This window comes from Dreissena polymorpha, chromosome 1 (genome assembly GCF_020536995.1).
Source record: "Dreissena polymorpha isolate Duluth1 chromosome 1, UMN_Dpol_1.0, whole genome shotgun sequence".
Taxonomy (NCBI): Eukaryota; Metazoa; Mollusca; class Bivalvia; order Myida; family Dreissenidae; genus Dreissena; species Dreissena polymorpha.
This window is the reverse complement of record NC_068355.1, coordinates 108,709,675-108,730,049: the sequence shown is the minus strand read 5'-3', so window position 1 is coordinate 108,730,049 and position 20,375 is coordinate 108,709,675. Positions and strand designations below refer to the sequence as shown.

The window sequence follows — 20,375 nt, the reverse complement described above, 5'->3', positions numbered from 1 at the left end:
AGGGATGACGTTATTGTAGGAATATAGGGATCATGCACATTTTGGAGGAGCATTGCTAAAAACAAACATGGTGCAATAGATAACATTTTATTTGTGCTTTTTAGCAGGAATGAAATGCAAGTGCATGTATATACATTAATATACAATTTTGCAACTGCAAAATACCACAGCTTACATCATTTTCAAAGGTCTTTCACATTTTTCACATTTTCTACACAATACAAATTATTAAAACAATTGTACTCACACAAAAAAGGCTTTACATAATAATAATCTTAACTGAAATGGTTTACTTTAATGACTCAAGGGCATAAACATTATCTAACACATCACAAAAAAATCAACGCTGTTAAAAATCTATCTCATAATATCAAAGGAAAAGAATTCAGATATACACAATAAGCGTTGGGAAAACAACAACAAACAGTAATAATTGATTCAACCCTGTAGAATGACAGAGCACGAATATTCTACTTGTCCACTATTCGTGGCGCGTGACGTGATTTATGAGCTCCATATTATGGCTGGTCTTTGTAAAGGACAACTGCCATTTCAACCATGGATGCTAATTTGAACAAGAAACCGTCGGAGCCGGTGATGCTCCCCAAAGGTTTTTTTTGTCACAATATTGAACTATATATTCAGATATAAGGAAACGTCTTGAGCGGCATAACTTTGGACAAAATAATCGATGGATGGTTTAGCAACTTAAAAATTTCAAAGAGATATATCTCACTAAATAAATCATCGAACCAGAACCAACAAATAACATGCGCATCTCCTCAAGGTAGTTAAGCTTCCCATAAAGCTTCATTGAATTCCAGTCTGTAGTTGGGGAGAAATAGCCCGGACAAGAATTGCACTATATGTACAGTTTATAGAAAATTTCAAAGGGCCATAACTCTGTGAAAAATCATCCAACCATTACCGGCTGATAATATGCACATCTCCTGTTGGTAGTGAAGCTTCCCATAAAGTTTCATTTAATTCCCGTAATAAGTTGCTGAGAAAAAGCTCGAACAAGAATTGCACTATATGTACAATGAAAAATTTCAAAGGGCCATAACTCTGTGAAAAATCATCCTACGAGAACCGGCTGATAATATGCACATCTCCTCTTGGTAGTGAAGCTTCCCATAAAGTTTCATTGAATTCTGGTCATTTGTTGCTGAGAAATAGCCCAGACAAGAATTGCACTATATGTACAGTTAATGGAAAATTTCAAAGGGCCATAACTCTGTGAAAAATCATCTGACCAGAACCGGCTGATAATATGCACATGTCCTGTTGGTAGTGAAGCTTCCCATAAAGTTTCCTTGAATTCCGTTCATAAGTTACTGAGAAATAGCCCAGACAAGAATTGCACTATATGTACTGTTTATGGAAAATTTCAAAGGGCCATTAGTCTGTGAAAAATCGTCCAACCAGAACTGGCTGATAATATGCACATCTCCTTATGGTAGTGAAGCTTCCCATAAAGTTTCATTGAATTCCGGTCATTAGTTGCTGAGACAGCCCGGACAAGAATTGCACTATATGTACAGTTAATGGAAAATTTCAAAGGGCCATAAGTCTGTGAAAAATCATCCGACGAGAACCGGCTGATAATATGCACATCTCCTCTTGGTACTGAAGCTTCCCATAAAGTTTCATTGAATTGCGGTTATTAGTTGCTGAGAAATAGCCCGGACAAAAATTGTGCACGGACGGACAGACAGACGCACACACACACGGACAGACAAAGTGGCGACTATATGCTCCCCCCAAAATAAATTTTGGGGGAGCATAACAATGAACGCAATGGTTAACAAGAGTGCCAAACTGTCACAAGATACGCCCGTTCGAAGGTTTTGGACACCATGCTCAATGCTTAAAATGCACTAAGTGACCTCGAGACCTAGTTATTGATCCGGCATGACCCATATTTGAACTTGACCTAGATATCATTTAGATGTAACATCTGACTAAATTTGGTGAAGATCAGATGAAAACTACTTCAAATAGAGAGCGGACACCATGCTAAATGCTTGAAATGCACTATGTGACCTCGTGACCTCGTTTTTGACCCGTCATGACTCATATTCGAACTTAACTTACATATCATCTAGACACAATTTCTGACCAAATTAGGTGAAGATCAGATGAAAACTACTTCAATTAGAGAGCGGACACCATGCTAACTGCTTGAAATGCACTAAGTAACCTCGTGACCTAATTTTTGACCCGGCATGACCCATATTTGAACCTGACCTACATATCATCTAGACACAACTTCTGACCAAATTTGGTGAAGATCACGTGAAAACTACTTCAATTAGAGAGCAAACACCATGCTAAATGCTTGAAATGCACAAAGTGACCCCGTGACCTAGTTCTTGACCCGACATGACCCATATTCGAACTTGACCTAGATATCAACTAGATGCAACTACTGACCAAGTTTGGTAAAGATCGGATGAATACAATTTGAATAAGAGTCCGGACAAAGTGGCGCTGTTGAAAATGGACTAATTGACCCTATGACCTAGTTTTTTACCTGGCATGACCCATATTCGAACTTGGCCTAGATATCAACTAGATGCAACTACTGACCAAGTTTGGTGAAGATAAGATTTATACAATTTGAATTAGAGTCCGGACAAAGTAAAATGCACTAATTGACCCTTTGACCTAGTTTTTGACACAGCATGACCCATATTCGGACTTGACCTAGATATCAACTAGATGCAACTACTGACCAAGTTTGGTGAAGATCGGATGAATACAATTTGAATTAGAGTCCGGACAAAGTGGCGCCGTTGAAAATGCACTAATTGACCCTATGACCTAGTTTTTGACCCGGCATGACCCATATTCGAACTTGGCCTATATATCAACTAGATGCAACTGCTGACCAAGTTTGGTGAAGATCGGATGAATACAATTTGAAATAGAGTCCGGACAAAGTGGCCCCTTTGAAAATGCACTTATTGACCCTATGACCTAGTTTTTGACCCGGCATGACCCATATTCGAACTTGGCCTAGATATCAACTAGATGCAACTGCTGACCAAGTTTGGTGAAGATCGGATGAATACAATTTGAATTAGAGTCCGGACAAAGTGATGCCTTCCGCCCGCCGCCCCGCCCGCCCGCCAAGGGGTTTCACATAATACGTCCCGTATTTTATACGGGCGTATAAAAACTGGTTTATTTAATATTTATTAAAATCAGTAACTGTCAACTGTCATATTATATGAAACAAAACATCATAATTACAAATTATTTACAAAACAAACTTTGACTTAAGAAAAGTACAAATTATACTATAAGAATTTGTGGGATTTCACTGAGACTTACCCTGCATGATGAGTGCTTTAAAATAGGATCTGGAGCTCTGGACTAGTTAGGTATATGCTTTTTTGCATCACATTTAGACTCGCATGATATTTCATGTGACAAATGTCACATTGATTTTAACATGATAAAAAATTACAAATCACATCAGTATACAAGAGATAAGCATGTCACAAATCATATTGAGATGCACATGATATACTAGCATGTTATAAATAACACCATGGTTCACATGATATAACATGTGACAAATCACAGTGAGATTCATGTAATATAACATTCCATAAACCATATGTAATAAGCAGAATAGAAAAAGTACACCAAGCTCAAAGCTGTTAAAGTTTATGACAAGAGGCAGATCATACATTTACACTTCAATGTATACACTTAAGAAGTACATCAGTTACTAATTTATTTAATATTAATTGCCAGTTTATTCCCACATTGCTTCGTACAATGACTTACACTTTATCTGAACTATTCATATAAATGTCACACATCTATTTTTAGTGTTTTTTTTCATATTATTAAACTTACCTATTACATATTGAAAAAAATATTGTGGCATTTTATTTAAAGTTGACTACAATATTAAGAATTTTGATCTGGTAAAACAAATAAAACGTAATTTCACAAGAGTTTAAGCACAAAATAAATCAGAATTAAGTTCTATTGATCCAAAGTATTAGTTTTCCTTCTAAATGAGCTTTGAAACTACAGCATCAGATCTACAACAGCAAAGACAACCGTGTATCACTTATTGCCTGTTGGTCGTAGCCTGGCAGGTTGAAGACGGTAAATCTCAAAGGGATCCACAGAAGTGTTCACAGCTGTGACATTCTGTACTGACTGAGCAAAGCCCACTCTGTTGTTCTGCATGTCAAACTCTGTGTAGTATTTGCCGATAAAGATGTCTCCAAGAATCCACAGCGGTCCCAGGGGAGCAGGCACATCCAGTCCTATGAAGCCCACAATGCAGGTGGTCGTTCCGGCTTGACTGACCTGCAGGAGGGAAAGGGGGAGGGTTACTGAGGGGTGAGAGGATAGACAGATTGTGCAAGGTTGGGAGTGACTATTTGGACAATAACAGAATCAAGAAGTTACAACAAATACAGATCTCGGATTTGCCACAATTGTTTTTTTTTTACAATCAACACAACAACATGTTATATCATAACAAACAAAACTCAGTCATAATCTTTGGTATAAAATGGTTCAACCACTTAACATGTGATACCCACAAGCAATGATTGTATTTAATTGCAAATTAATTTAAATTTGATTGACATATTGAGTTCTATTCCAAATGTGTAAAAAATATTTTGTACTTCCTCAGATATACAGACAAGTTAAATCAATACACTGAAACTTACTAGCTTAGCTTTTTCGTGACAAATTTGTGCTAAGGAATGCAGGTAACTAGTTCTTTGTTTTTCTTATACCATATTTATTCAAAATGTTCAGACTCTTTAGCTTACTAGTAACCTACGATCATGGTTTCATTTTTTCAAGTACTGAATTTTCTTCACGTTTTCTGTATACTGAAGCCATCATGTCACTTCATTACAGAGAGTAACAAGAAACTGTCGGAGACGGGTGATGCACCCCAAAGTTTTTTTTGTCACAATATTGCACTATATATTCATATAAAAGGAAACGTCTTGAGGGCACAGTAGTTGGAGGGACAAGAATTTTTTTATAGAAAATTTCAAAGGGCCATAACTCTGTGAAAAATCATCCGACCAGAACCCACTGATAATATGCACATCTCCTCTTGGTAGTGAAGCTTCCCATAAAGTTTCATTGAATTCCGGTCATGATTTGCAGAGAAATAGCCCGGACCAAAATTGTGCACGGACGGACAGACACACACACACGGACAGACGAAGCGGCGACTATATGCTCCCCCCAAAATAAATTTTGGGAGAGCATAATAAATAGAAAATTAAAAGCCTATGAAAATCAACGTTACCCATGAAAAAATTAAAGTCAAAAGTGTTCAATAACAAATTATAATCTGTTTAAAAAAAGATTGCAATCTTATAATTATCTAAGCATCCAATCATATTGTGATTTACACAAAAATAATCATTTTGGCCCATGTTTAGAGTGTACAAAAACATAGAATTAATATGGCACATGACTTTGCGAGTTGCTATCAGAAAGCTAGATTCCTTACAGATTTCAAACACTTACCTTAAAAACAAACTCTTTGTCAGTGTTAATACTTACCTTGGGAACATACTCTGGGCCTGTCAGTGTTAACACTAACCTTGAGCACATATTCAATGCCTGTCAGTGTTAACACCTTGAACACTTAGTCGGCACCTGTCGGTGTGAACAATTAAATTGAGCACATACTCTGGGCCTCTCAGTGAATACACTTACCTTGAGCACATACTCTGGGCCTGTCAGTGTGAACACTTAGATTGAAATACTCTGGGTCTGTCAGTGTAAAAACGGACCTTGAGCACATACTATATGCCCGTCAGTGTGAACACTTACATAGAGCACTTACTCAGGGCCTGTCAGTGTGAACATTTACCTCGAGCACATACTCTTGGCCTGTCAGTGTGAACACCTACCTTGACCACATATTATGCACCTGTCAAAGTAAACACTTACCTTGAGCACCTACTCTTGGCCTGTCAGTGTGAACACTTACCTGGAGCACACACTCTTGACCTGTCAGTGTGAACACTTACCTTGAGCACATACTCTGCACCTGTCAAAGTGAACACTTACTTGAGCACATACTCTGCGTCTGTCAGTGTGAACACTTACCTTGAGCACATAATTGGCGCTTGTCAGTGTGAACACTTACTGGAGCACATTCTAGGTGCCTGTCAGTGTGAACACTTACCTTGAGCACATTATTGGCGCTCGTCAGTGTGAACACTTACTTGTGCACATACTCTGCGCCTGTCAGTGTGAACACTTACTTGAGCACATACTAGATGCCTGTCAGTGTGAACACTTATTTGAGCACATACTAGGCGCCTGTCAGAGTGAACACTTTCCTTGAGTACATACTAGGCGCCTGTCAGAGTGAACACTTACCTTGAGCACATACTCGACGCCTGTCAGTGTTAACACTTACCTTGAGCACATACTAGGTGCCTGTCAGTGTGAACACTTACCTTGAGCACATACTCTGCACCTGTCAGTGTGAACACTTACCTGGAGCACATACTAGGCGTCTGTCAGTGTGAACACTTACCTTAAGCACATACTAGATGCCTGTCAGTGTGAACACTTATTTGAGCACATACTAGATGCCTGTCAGTGTGAACACTTACTGGAGCACATACTAGGGGCCTGTCAGAGTGAACACTTACCTTGAGCACATACTAGGCGCCTGTCAGTATGAACACTCACCTTGAGCACATACTAGGCACCTGTCAGTTTGAACACTTACCTGGAGCACATACTAGGCGCCTATCAGAGTGAACACTTATCATGAGCACATACTCCGCGCCTGTCAGTGTGAACACTTAGCTTGAGCACATACTAGGCGCCTGTCAGAGTGAACACTAACTTGAGCACATACTTGGTGCCTGTCAGTGTGAACACTTACCTTGAGCACATACTAGACGCCTGTCAGTGTGAACACTTACCTTGAGCACATACTAGGCGCCTGTCAGTGTGAACACTTACTTGAGCAAATACTTGGTGCCTGTCAGTGTGAACATTTACTTTGAGCACATACTAGGCACCTGTCAGTATGAACACTTACCTTAAGCACATACTGGGCGCCTGTCTGAGTGAACACTTACTTGAGCACATACTTGGTGCCTGTGAGTGTGAACACTTACCTTGAGCACATATTAGGTGCCTGTCAGTGTGAACACTTACTTGAGCACATACTAGGCACCTGTCAGTATGAACACTTACCTTAAGCACATACTGGGCGCCTGTCTGAGTGAACACTTACTTGAGCACATACTTGGTGCCTGTGAGTGTGAACACTTACCTTGAGCACATACTAGGTGCCTGTCAGTGTGAACACTTACTTGAGCACATACTTGGTGCCTGTCAGTGTGAACATTTACCTTGAGCACATACTAGGCGCCTGTCAGTGTGAACACTTACCTTGAGCACATACTAGGCGCCTGTCAGTGTGAATACTTACTTGAGCACATACTTGGTGCCTGTCAGTGTGAACACTTACCTTGAGCACATACTAGGCGCCTGTCAGTGTGAACACTTACCTTGAGCACATATTCGGCGCCTGTCAGTGTGAACACTTACCTTAAGCACATACTAGATGCCTGTCAGTGTGAACACTTATTTGAGCACATACTAGATGCCTGTCAGTGTGAACACTTACTGGAGCACATACTAGGCGCCTGTCAGAGTGAACACTTACCTTGAGCACATACTAGGCGCCTGTCAGTATGAACACTCACCTTGAGCACATACTAGGCACCTGTCAGTTTGAACACTTACCTGGAGCACATACTAGGCGCCTATCAGAGTGAACACTTATCATGAGCACATACTCCGCGCCTGTCAGAGTGAACACTTACTTGAGCACATACTTGGTGCCTGTCAGTGTGAACACTTAGCTTGAGCACATACTAGGCGCCTGTCAGAGTGAACACTAACTTGAGCACATACTTGGTGCCTGTCAGTGTGAACACTTACCTTGAGCACATACTAGACGCCTGTCAGTGTGAACACTTACCTTGAGCACATACTAGGCACCTGTCAGTGTGAACACTTACTTGAGCAAATACTTGGTGCCTGTCAGTGTGAACATTTACTTTGAGCACATACTAGGCACCTGTCAGTATGAACACTTACCTTAAGCACATACTGGGCGCCTGTCTGAGTGAACACTTACTTGAGCACATACTTGGTGCCTGTGAGTGTGAACACTTACCTTGAGCACATACTAGGTGCCTGTCAGTGTGAACACTTACTTGAGCACATACTAGGCACCTGTCAGTATGAACACTTACCTTAAGCACATACTGGGCGCCTGTCTGAGTGAACACTTACTTGAGCACATACTTGGTGCCTGTGAGTGTGAACACTTACCTTGAGCACATACTAGGTGCCTGTCAGTGTGAACACTTACTTGAGCACATACTTGGTGCCTGTCAGTGTGAACATTTACCTTGAGCACATACTAGGCGCCTGTCAGTGTGAACACTTACCTTGAGCACATACTAGGCGCCTGTCAGTGTGAATACTTACTTGAGCACATACTTGGTGCCTGTCAGTGTGAACACTTACCTTGAGCACATACTAGGCGCCTGTCAGTGTGAACACTTACCTTGAGCACATATTCGGCGCCTGTCAGTGTGAATTGCTTTCCTCCCAGTGTGAACGTCACTGGTGGAAGCTGGTCGATGGTTCCACAATCAATGATGTACTGGAATATTGAACATTAAAATGGGAACTGGGTTTTCTTTATATTCTGAACATGAAAGCACAAGCTGTAACATTTTTGGGTCTAAACTTGATTGAACTGATTATTTCAATGACTGTTGTAAGGCAAATTTATTTGCAAAATCTTTCTTACATTATTCACTGTGATTTTTGTATCCTAAATATTTAAATAAAATGCATTTACAACTTCATAAACAGTGACATAAGCCATACACCTACAGTGCTTTACATTTTCTTTCATCATGGGTGTACAATGAAGATTTTAAATACAGACTTCAAAACTTGGTAGGGCACGGAATTCAATAAATATTAAATTTAATGTATAGCAGTTAATTCCCTAATACAATATGTTCACTGCCCATACCTCTTCACCTACTATAGGAGCCCCCCCCCCAATCTGCCCATACCTTTCCCCTACTATGGGAGTCTCCCCAATCTGCCCATACTTTTCCCCTACTATGGGAGTCCCCCCAATCTGCCCATACCTTTCCCCTACTATGGGAGTCCCCCCAATCTGCCCATACTTTTCCCCTACTATGGGAGTCCCCCCAATCTGCCCATACCTTTCCCCTACTATGGGAGTCTCCCCAAATCTGCCCATAACTCTTCCCTTACAATGAAAGTCCCCCCAATCTGCCCATAACTCTTCCCCTACTATGAGTCTCCCAAATCTGCCCATAACTATTTCCCTACTGTGTCCCCAAATCTGCCCATAACTCTTCCTCTTCTATAGAAGTCCCCACAATCTGCTCATACCTCTTCCCCTACTATGGGAGTCCCCCTAATCTGCTCATACCTCTTCTCCTACAATGGGAGTCCCCCCAATCTGCTCATACCTCTTCCCCTACTATGGGAGTCCCCCCAAATCTGCCCATACCTCTTCCCCTACTATGGGAGTACCCCACATCTGCCCTTACCTCTTCCCCTACTATGGGAGTCTCCCGAATCTGCTCATACCTCTCCCCCTACTATGGGACTACTCTAAATATGGCCTTACCTCTCCCCCTACTATAGGAGTCCCCCCCAATCTGCTCATACCTCTTTTCCTACTATAGGAGCCCCCTTATCTGCCCATACCTCTCCCCCTTCTATGGGAGTTACCCCAAATCTGCCAATATCTCTCCCCCTTCTATGGAAGTTACCCCAAATCTGCCCATACCACTCCCCCTTCTATGGGAGTCACCCCAAATCTGCCAATACCTCTCCCCCTACTTTTGGAGTCCCCTCAATCTCCCCTTAACTCTCACATTATTTTGGGAGTCCCCCTAAGCTGCCCACACCTCTTCCACTTCTAAGAGTGTCCCCTACTGTGGGAGTTCCCCAAATCTGCCCGTTACTCTCCCACTACTATGCGGGTCCAACCCCCCCCCCCCCCCCAAATCTGGCCATACCTCTCCCCCTACTATGGAAATTCCCCCAAATGTGCCCACACCTTTTCTTCTACTGTGGGAGTTCCCCCAAATCTGCCCATACCTCTTCCCCTACTATAGAAGTCCCCCAATCTGCTCATACCTCTTCCCCTACTATGGGAATCCCCCAAATCTGCCCATACATCTCGGCCTACTATAGGAGTTTCCCCCAATCTGCTCATACCTCTTCCACTACTATGGGAGTTTCCCAAAATCTGCCCATACCTATTCCCCTACTATAGGAGTCCCCCCCCCCACTGAACATACCTCTCCCCCTACTATGATAGTCCCCCAAATCTGCCCATACCTCTTCCTCTACTATAGGAGTCCCCCCTAATCTGCACATACCTCTCCCACTACTATGGGAGTCCCCCCAAATCTGCCCATACCTCTCCCCCTACAATGGGAGTCCCCCCTACTCTGCACATACCTCTCCCTCTACTATGGGATTTCCCCCAAATCTGCCAGTACCTCTCCCCTTACTCTTGGAGTCCCCTCAATCTGCCCTTACCTCTCTCCTTATTACAGGAGTCCTCCTAACCTTCCCATACCTCTTCCACTTCTTAGTGTCCTCTACTATGGGAGTTCCCCAAATCTGCCCATATCTTTCCCAATACTATGCGAGTCCCTCCCAATCTGGCCATACCTCTACCCCTACTATGGGAGTCCCCCAATCTGCCCATACCTCTCCCCCTACTATGGGAGTCCCCCTCAATCTGGCCATACCTCTACCCCTACTATGGGAGTCCCCCAATATGCCCATACCTCTCCCCCTACTATGGGAGTTCCCCTAATCTGCCGTGACCTCTCCCCCTACTATGGGAGTCCCCCTCAATCTGGCCATACCTCTACCCCTACTATGGGAGTCCCCCAATATGCCCATACTTCTCCCCCTACTATGGGAGTTCCCCTAATCTGCCGATACCTCTTCCCCTACTATGGGAGTCCCCCAATCTGCCCATACCTCTACCCCTACTATGGGAGTTCCTATAATCTGCCAATACCTCTCCCCCTACTATGGGAAATTCCAAAAATCCGCCAATACCTCTCCCCCTACTATGGGAGTTCCTATAATCTGCCAATACCTCCCCCCCCCTACTATGGGAGTACCCCAATTGTCCATACCTATCCCCCTACTATGGGAGTTTCCACAAATCTGCCAATACCTATCCCCTACTATGGGAGATTCCACAAATCTGCCCATACCTCTCCCCCTACTATGGTAGTACTCCACATCTGCCCTTACCTCTCCCCCTACTATGGGAGTCCCCAAGTTTGCCCAAACCTCTCCATCTACTATGGGAGTCCCCAATCAGTCCATACCTCTTCCCCTACTACGGGAGTCACCCCAATCTGCCCATACCTTTTCCCTTACTATGGGAGAATCCCAAATCTACCCATACCTCTCACCCTTCTATGGGAGTCACCCCGTAATCTGGCCGTACTTCTCCCCCTACTATGGGAGTTGCCCTAATCTGCCAAAACCTCTCCCGCTATGAGAGTCACCCCTAAATCTTCCCATACCTCTCCCCCTACTATGGGAGTCCCCCCCAATCTGGCCGTACCTCTCCACCTACTATGGGAGTCCCCCCCAATCTGCCCATACCTCTCCCCCTACTATGGGAGTCCCCCCCAATCTTGCCATACCTCTACCCCTACTATGGGAGTCGCCCCAATCTGCCCATACCTCTCCCCCTACAATGGGAGTCCCCCAATCTGCCCATACCTCTCCCCCTACAATGGGAGTCGCCCCAATCTGCCCATACCTCTCCCCCTACAATGGGAGTCGCCCCAATCTGCCCATACCTCTCCCCCTACAATGGGAGTCCCCCCAATCTGCCCATACCTCTCCCCCTACAATGGGAGTCGCCCCAATCTGCCCATACCTCTCCCCTACAATGGGAGTCGCCCCAATCTGCCCATACCTCTCCCCCTACAATGGGAGTCGCCCCAATCTGCCCATACCTCTCCCCCTACAATGGGAGTCGCCCCAATCTGCCCATACCTCTCCCCCTACAATGGGAGTCGCCCCAATCTGCCCATACCTCTCCCCCTACAATGGGAGTCGCCCCAATCTGCCCATACCTCTCCCCCTACAATGGGAGTCGCCCCAATCTGCCCATACCTCTCCCCCTACAATGGGAGTCGCCCCAATCTGCCCATACCTCTCCCACTACAATGGGAGTCGCCCCAATCTGCCCATACCTCTCCCCCTACAATGGGAGTCCCCCCAATCTGCCCATACCTCTCCCCCTACAATGGGAGTCCCCCCAATCTGCCCATACCTCTCCCCCTACAATGGGAGTCCCCCCAATCTGCCCATACCTCTCCCCCTACAATGGGAGTCGCCCCAATCTGCCCATACCTCTCCCCCTACAATGGGAGTCGCCCCAATCTGCCCATACCTCTCCCCCTACAATGGGAGTCGCCCCAATCTGCCCATACCTCTCCCCCTACAATGGGAGTCCCCCCCAATCTGGCCATACCTCTACCCCTACTATGGGAGTCGCCCCAATCTGCCCATACCTCTCCCCCTACTATGCGAGTCACCCCAATCTGCCCATACCTCTCCCCCTACAATGGGAGTCGCCCCAATCTGCCCATACCTCTCCCCCTACAATGGGAGTCGCCCCAATCTGCCCATACCTCTCCCCCTACTATGGGAGTTGCCCCAATCTGCCCATACCTCTCCCCCTACAATGGGAGTCCCCCCCAATCTGCCCATACCTCTCCCCCTACAATGGGAGTCCCCCCGATCTGCTTGTTCAGCTTCTCAATCTCACTGGAGGGGCCGGCCAGAAGAGAGGTCCCTGTGTCTGCGATCGCCTGACAGCCGCCATTGCAGTATGTGCTATCTGCCACACTGACACTGGGGAGAAACATAGCATGTTGGTCAATGGGGTCATTGTTATAGATCTGTTGGGAGCATAACAAGGCCTTACCATTGCAGACAAAACAAGAGTCCCTTAACAGTGGAATTATAGGGCTAAGTAGAATTTGTCCCCACAGAGATGTGGGATACCCCTGACGCCACATGTATTAATAATTATGTAGAATGATGTTATACAATGTTTCAGTTGGGCAATATTTTTGGCATGTTTAACCTAGGACAATTAAAATGGCATATACACAACTTGATGTCATAGGGAACAATAAGTTCAATTTTAAATATTGTACACAATAAATTTACAAATGGCCTGACCTGGGGCTGGAACCTTTGAAAGTAAATGCTTACCCTGTTGGTTATCCACAATTTTTAAATAAAATATTGGTGAAGAGAATCACATTTGATTTTACAGAGTTCTCCAGAAGCACCCGTGGCCGGCAATTTCACCTGTTACTAACAGTTTAGGTACTGGCTGCTTTTCCGCAGGATATTAATTCAAAACGAAAAAAAAGCCCTTTTAAGTGCTAAGTCGCTGGCTACTTTTAAATCTGTTTAGTAAAATTTTTATGTAGATCACTGGGCTTTATTATTTTTTCAATTTAAATTTAATGATTGTCCATTTACAACCCTTTATTTTATTTTTTTTACATTTTTCAGAATCAGAAGAATTATTCTGCTTGTTTAAATATATTGCATACATTCATGTTTAAATCCTTGACATTTTTTATGTCATTTTGCCAAACTGTGAACAAGTCCCTTTAATATGTATACCAAGTTTCCTCTACTTGTTGAGTTACTGCACTAGGTTTTTTTTATTTCTATTCATAGCAAGAGCAAACTGACCCTTATGAAAATGCACCAATTATATTAGTGGCAGGTAATTAAGTTATTACTCAATGAACTTGTAGAGTGACTGTTTGTTTACAAGAGCACCACATAACAGGTGCCACGCTCGGCTGCGAAAGCTTGTCACATTTTTTTAAGGTCACAATGACCTTGACCTTTGAACTAATGACCCAAAGTGGGTGTGGTGTGTAGAACTCATCAAGGTGCATCTACATATAAAGTTTCAAAGTTGTAGGTGGAAGCACTTAGATTTTAGAGCCAATGTAAAGGTTTTAGCAAGACACCGGCAGACGGCGAGCAGGCTATGACAATACCTTGGGTTTTCTCTGAAAACAGCCTCGCTAATAATACACTAAATGCAATCCATCCTGAGAACAGAGGTCAATCAAGGGAAATGGCCAAGTGACTGTTGTAGACTGAGAACAGAGGTCAATCAAGGGAAATGGCCAAGTGACTGTTGTAGACTGAGAACAGAGGTCAATCAAGGGAAATGGCCAAGTGACTGTTGTAGACTGAGAACAGAGGTCAAGCAAGGGAAATGGCCAAGTGACTGTTGTAGACTGAGAATAGAGGTCAATCAAGGGAAATGGCCAAGTGACTGTTGTAGACTGTTGATCTCAGGTGACCCATTTTTTAAATGGTTGGTCACTTGGTAGTATTACAAGTTTTGTACTGCACCAAATTGTTTGCACACAGACAAACAGACAACAACAACTTCATTGATTTGTACGCAAACATCACACAAACAGCATTTTTATTCGAACAACCACAAAAGCATCACAGATTTCAGGACTTGCAGTTAACATTAGGTGTTAGCTTTTTTCCTTATAGTTGAACTGGAGTTAAACATGAAAAAATCCACTTGCATAAATGCCCAAAGTTTGTAACAAAAGTGGAAATTCAAAGTCTGTTTTGCCACATTTGAAGATCTCTAGATAATCCTGTCATTGCCTGCATATAATTACACTCATTAGCTGATTGTTATTATTGTCACCTTATTAGCTATACAGATCTTTTGATGTTGTCACAAGCACATTAGTTGGCGTTATGACTATTAGAGATAAGAGAAAAAAATACAGATTGATTTGAGTAATTAACTTTTTGCACCTTGAAACAACTGACTTATACATAGGTGAAAAATTGCTTTGAGAGTGAAATATACTGGCAGCTTGTCGTTAAAGACAGCTGACCTTTACTCTCAGGTGTAATATATAAGGATTTTCATTGGGGGGGAATCCAGATTGGCCACTGTAGTCAGGTGACCATTGTTCTCATGTGGCCACTAAGTTAGACTGTATACATATGAATACTTAAAATTGTCAACTTGTTCAACAACATGAAAATCAAATAAAGCCATGAAATAATGTCAAAATTGAATGACCCTTAAACAAAATCATAATCAAAATCATCATAATCATCAAAATGAATGTTGTATCTCTATTAAGAGACGGCTGAATGGTGGCCATATGACTCTTATAGGACAGGACATGCTTTTTGTAACCATATGACTACACTGTCTTCCCAAAAAGCACAAGTGAGGAAATTATTATAATCCAAATGTACTTGTGAGTGTTGCCAAAGTATAAGAAGTCTTACAAGTGGGTCATAAGAAACACTTACACAAACAATAGGATTATTATGACAATTATTATGACAAGTGTCCTTGTATATGGATATAAGATAGAATAAATAGTTAATAGAGAAATAGTTGACTTCATAGATTTGCTTAAAAATATACAAAACAGATGTTAAGGATTTTATAATGTCTTGAACAAATATTGCTTACTGTAATTGTAACAAAATTATTGGTAGTAGGTAAAGAATAATAATAACAACCCATGTATCAGACCATGTACTACATTTCTTTATGTTTTCTGACATTAAGGGAAACAAGTCTTCAAATTGTTCAGCTTGAGTTCTATTCTAGTGCACTTCCTTCCACCTATCCCTGGTCACTGGATATACATGTATTAACAGATTTGAAATGCATGCTTGGGATATAACCAAACACCCTAATACGTCTAATAAGAAGACAGTTGATTTTAATATATCTTCATTTTAGACCGGTCCTGTACGTGTTATATTGTAAACAATAATTATTCCACAAACTTTTAATATTCAGGGTTATGTGGGTAAACTCAACCACAAAGTCTGAAGTTCTACCTAACTGCCAAATTTTATCGTATCCATGATAAAAACCAACTGATTTAAAATCCAAATTATATATCTGATTTGTAGATCTACACCTGATTAAATAACATTTCAGAGAATGATTCTTGAACATAATTGTCAAAGATGAAAAACTGATAAATGATTCATGGGCATTTACAGAATTATACATATATAATAACATTTCCTACCATAATTCATGATCATGATAACAAAGTTCAATAAAACTTTACATTTCAGGACACAATTCTTTGACATAATATAGCATGGTAATTTAAACACACAACACTTCTCAGTCTTTAACTGTTGTATGAATCATACAAACTGACGTTTATTGAAACACATTTTTTTAATCTATTTAAATCAATGAACATTAAAAAAGGAGTTAAATCGAACTGTAAAGGAAGATTTGAAATTTTGAATGACAAGAGACAAAGAAGAGAAGTTAATATTGTTTTCATGTGACATACTTGTCATACTAGTATCAAGTGGACGTGACATTTACTGATTATGTATCTTTACTAGATATAATGACACACACATAACATGCAACAATCTGTCTGCATTTTGTCCTCTGCTCTCAGATCACTGATTTCAAATATCAAGTGTGCCCAGAGTGTGATAGGGATGTCTGTCCTAAAGATAATGCTTACAAGAGCTGATTATAGACCAGATAACACTCACTAGTTTGTCATATAAATGGGCTTATTGTGTATTATGCCCATCATCAAATTATCAGTTTTGTCAAGCAAGCCCAAAATACAAATTGTATAACAAGAAAATGTTTAAGACCAGATAATTTGAGCAAGTCCATTATGTTGAACTTCTGTTATTATTTACAGAGAAGTTGGAGCCTATTTATTTCAATGGTATGAACATTAATATTTATATTTTGATATATCTGTATAGCCTGATAAGCCTATTTCACATAAGCATGCTTAACCCTTTAAAGAAACAGGCAACTAAGTTGCATATCATTTTAAAGGAACAATTACATGCACATACATAATTGTCTAGCACATACAAAACTGTTGTGTCAATTATAATATACCAAAACAAGAGGGCCTTGACGGCGCTGAAGCCTTCACCCAAGGTCAAGGTGCACCAAATTTCATAACTAAACCTGATGACATTGTTTGCAGCTCCACATGACTTAAATTCAAACTTGTATATTGATAGATAACAATGTTTCATCAAGGTAAAGTCGTAAGCATAGCCTAAAGAGAAAAATCCTATTTTTTCTAAGATTTTACCTGGTGACCTAGTTTTTGGGCGCACATGACCTAGTTTCAAACTTGACCTAATTATTATTATAATCTGACTATTATCTGACTAAGATAAAAGCTCAGCCTAGATGAACATTCTGACCTAGTTTCATCAAGATTTGATGAAAATGTGGTCTCTAGAACTTTAATATGCTAAAAGGTGACGAAAATGACGCTCAACAAATGACAACAAATGCTGGACAAAATAGCTCACCATGAGCACTTTGCGGTCAGGTGCACTAACAAGCAATATTGTATGTCAATTAAATTCTAGCGACCATGAGAAACCATTTTACAAGACAAATAGATACACCATACAACAAATAAACAAAATAACACAAATATGTATAGGACAGGCAAATCCATTGAAAAAGCACAAAAGAAACCATTTAGCATGCATCAAAACGTTCCAGCTAATACTTAAAAACACTTAAAAGCACAAATACAGACTAAAATATAAAATGAAGTTTAAAAGAACAGATATAAGATATCTTACCCATCCATTTTGAACTGCCAGTACCCTTTCCGGGTCACTGCACTGTAGGAAAAGTTGCCTGTATATTTGGAGGGGTCACTGCCACCAAAAATAAGCTCACCACCATTTGGGCTGTCCGGATTCCTAAACAACAAAGTCATTGCTACAGTATTTTATGAGTTAACCTTTAATCCTCAAACAATTTGAAAAAAATGTGGACCTAAAAGGCCCAAAGTCACTGAACTAAAGTACAAATGAACTGACCTGTTCTGTGCAGCCCAAGATATCATTAAAACAAATTTTCTGACAAAGTGTCATGAAGATTGAACTATAAATAAGACTTTTAGAGTTTAAACAAGGTTTTTCTATAGCCATATCAGGAAAAATGCCCCTACCGCTGGTAGCCATGTTTTTTAATCTACATCAACCTTTTTTAAAACTCATCCAGGATCTCATTGGGACAAATCTTCTGACCAATTTTTATGAAAATACAATAAAATGTGGCCTCTAAAGTATTAACAAGGTGTTACTGTAGCCATATAAGGAAAACTTTACCGCACCTTGGCGATCATGTTTTTCAACCAACCAGAACCATTTTGCACCTGTCCAAGATATAATTAGGACAAATCTTCTGACCAAGTGTCATGAAAATCGGAAATAAATATAGCCTCTAGAGTGTTAACAAGGTTTTACCATAGTACTAAAAAGCCATATAAGGAAAAATGCCCCACCCCATTGTGGTCATGTTTTTCAAGCAACTGGAACCATTTTCAAACTCTTTCAAGATATCATTAGAGCAAATGTTCTGACCAAGTTTCATTAAGATTGGAATATAAATGTGACTTTTAAAGTGTTAACTAGTATTTACTATAACAAAATAAGGATAAATGCCCCGCCCCTGGCAGTAATGTTTTTCAACCAACCAAAACCATTTTTGAACTCTTCTAATATTAGGATAAATTTTCTGATCAAGTTTTATGAAGATCGGACAATAAATGTTGCCTTTATAGTGTTAACAAGGCAAATTTTGATGAAGCACGACACACACCATATAATAGGTGATCACACAAGCTCACCATAGAGCACGTTGTGCTAAGGTGAGCTTAAAAGAAGGTCATTGAAAAGCATAGCCAATTAAGTTGCATGTATATTTTAAGATAAATGACAAGAAAAACTTCAATGTCTAGCACATGCACAATCTAGGTATTGATTTAAAAGTGCACAAACACGAGGGCCATGATGGCCCTAAATTGCTCAGTTGAGTTTAAGAAACACCAATTGACACACCAGGGGACCTAGTTTTTGACCTGACCTGACCCACATTTGAACATGGCCTAGATATTGTAAAGATAAAGATTTTGACCAAGTTTCTTCAAGAGTGAGTTATAAATGTGGCTCTGCAAGTGGTAAGAAGGTTTGTCTAAGCTTTAATCTGCCAAGTATTAGATGCCCATGACAAAGATACAAAGTTGGCTTAAATATTGTCAAGATAAACATTCTGGCTTTTTTGTTCTTCAAGATTGAGTCATAATTAATTTATCTAGAAGATAACAGGTTTTTCTTAACCTTGACCAGTCCTGTTGATCTTTTTGACGCACATGCCTTACATTAAAACTTGGGCTAGATATTGTCAGATAGACAATCTGATAATGTTTCATCAAGATTAAGTCATACATTTGCCTCTAGAGCGGTAACAAAGTTTTTCAAAGATTGTGACCAAGTTTTTGGAAGCGTGTGACCCAGGTTTGCACTTAATCTAGATAATGTCAAGATAACATTCAGGCTCATGTCTGCTAAAAAAAGTCTCACTACCAAATTTCGCCTCTTTTAGCACATTGTTGCCATTTTTATGGTAAATGATATTGCACAAAAATTAAGTCTATTTAAACATAATTGTTGCAAAAAAATAGCATAAAATACATTAACATGATTTACACTTAAAATTTCGGTTCTCAAATGTTGGAACTACATGAACACATTTGATAACACTTTAATTTTAATACATCTAATAACTTGATTTTTGGTCAACATTGTTTTGTCAGGTTACGAAAAGCTTAAAGTATAACCCTTTATCTGCAAATTGTTAAATCCTTCTTTTAATCGAGTTCTGAATTTGCTGATATAACATCTGCCAGTCCTTTATTCTTGATAAAATGCATCATGACTAAGAACAATCGGTGTAATAATGTTCCAAAATATTTCCAGACAAAATTTGCCTCTGCTTACACTCCAAAACTCAGCCTTGTTTTGGAATAAAGGTTAATCACAAGTCCTAAATACTTGTGTACCGGGTATGCTATTATTGCGTTATCTTAAATAAAAAATTTACTTGTTGAAAACAAATCAGTTCAAGATAATAACAAGTCAAAAGATGAAAAATAAATATTGTTATGTAAGACACTAATTTTTTTGCGTGTTTGTGTCTATTCAAGCGGAAAACAAAACTCTAGACATCAGATGCAAGCTTTCATTTTGACAACGGCTCTCGTCTGCAAAATTAGGCTAATTAATGATCTGATATCAAACAATGCCATTAAGGCATGTTTGCACTGGCTTAAGTTGCATCAGTAATTGCAGCTGAAATCAGACAG

General features: G+C 40.7%; 1 protein-coding gene across 2 annotated transcripts in view; it reads right to left on the bottom strand.

Moving 5' to 3' along the window:
* Positions 1-20,375, bottom strand: part of LOC127843991 (lysosomal aspartic protease-like) — a 32,475-nt gene that overhangs the window by 1,561 nt on the left and 10,539 nt on the right. Inside the window, exons 6-9 of one of the 2 annotated variants that reach the window (XM_052373946.1) lie at positions 17,806-17,928; positions 12,870-13,011; positions 8,618-8,716; positions 74-4,338 (exon numbers count right to left, since the gene is read on the bottom strand). In XM_052373946.1, coding sequence (XP_052229906.1) covers positions 4,090-4,338; positions 8,618-8,716; positions 12,870-13,011; positions 17,806-17,928 — 613 coding nt within the window. In that variant the 3' untranslated portion in view covers positions 74-4,089. Of the gene's footprint in view, positions 1-73; positions 4,339-8,617; positions 8,717-12,869; positions 13,012-17,805; positions 17,929-20,375 lie in introns of those variants that run through there. The other variant, XM_052373954.1, reaches the window with a different exon arrangement.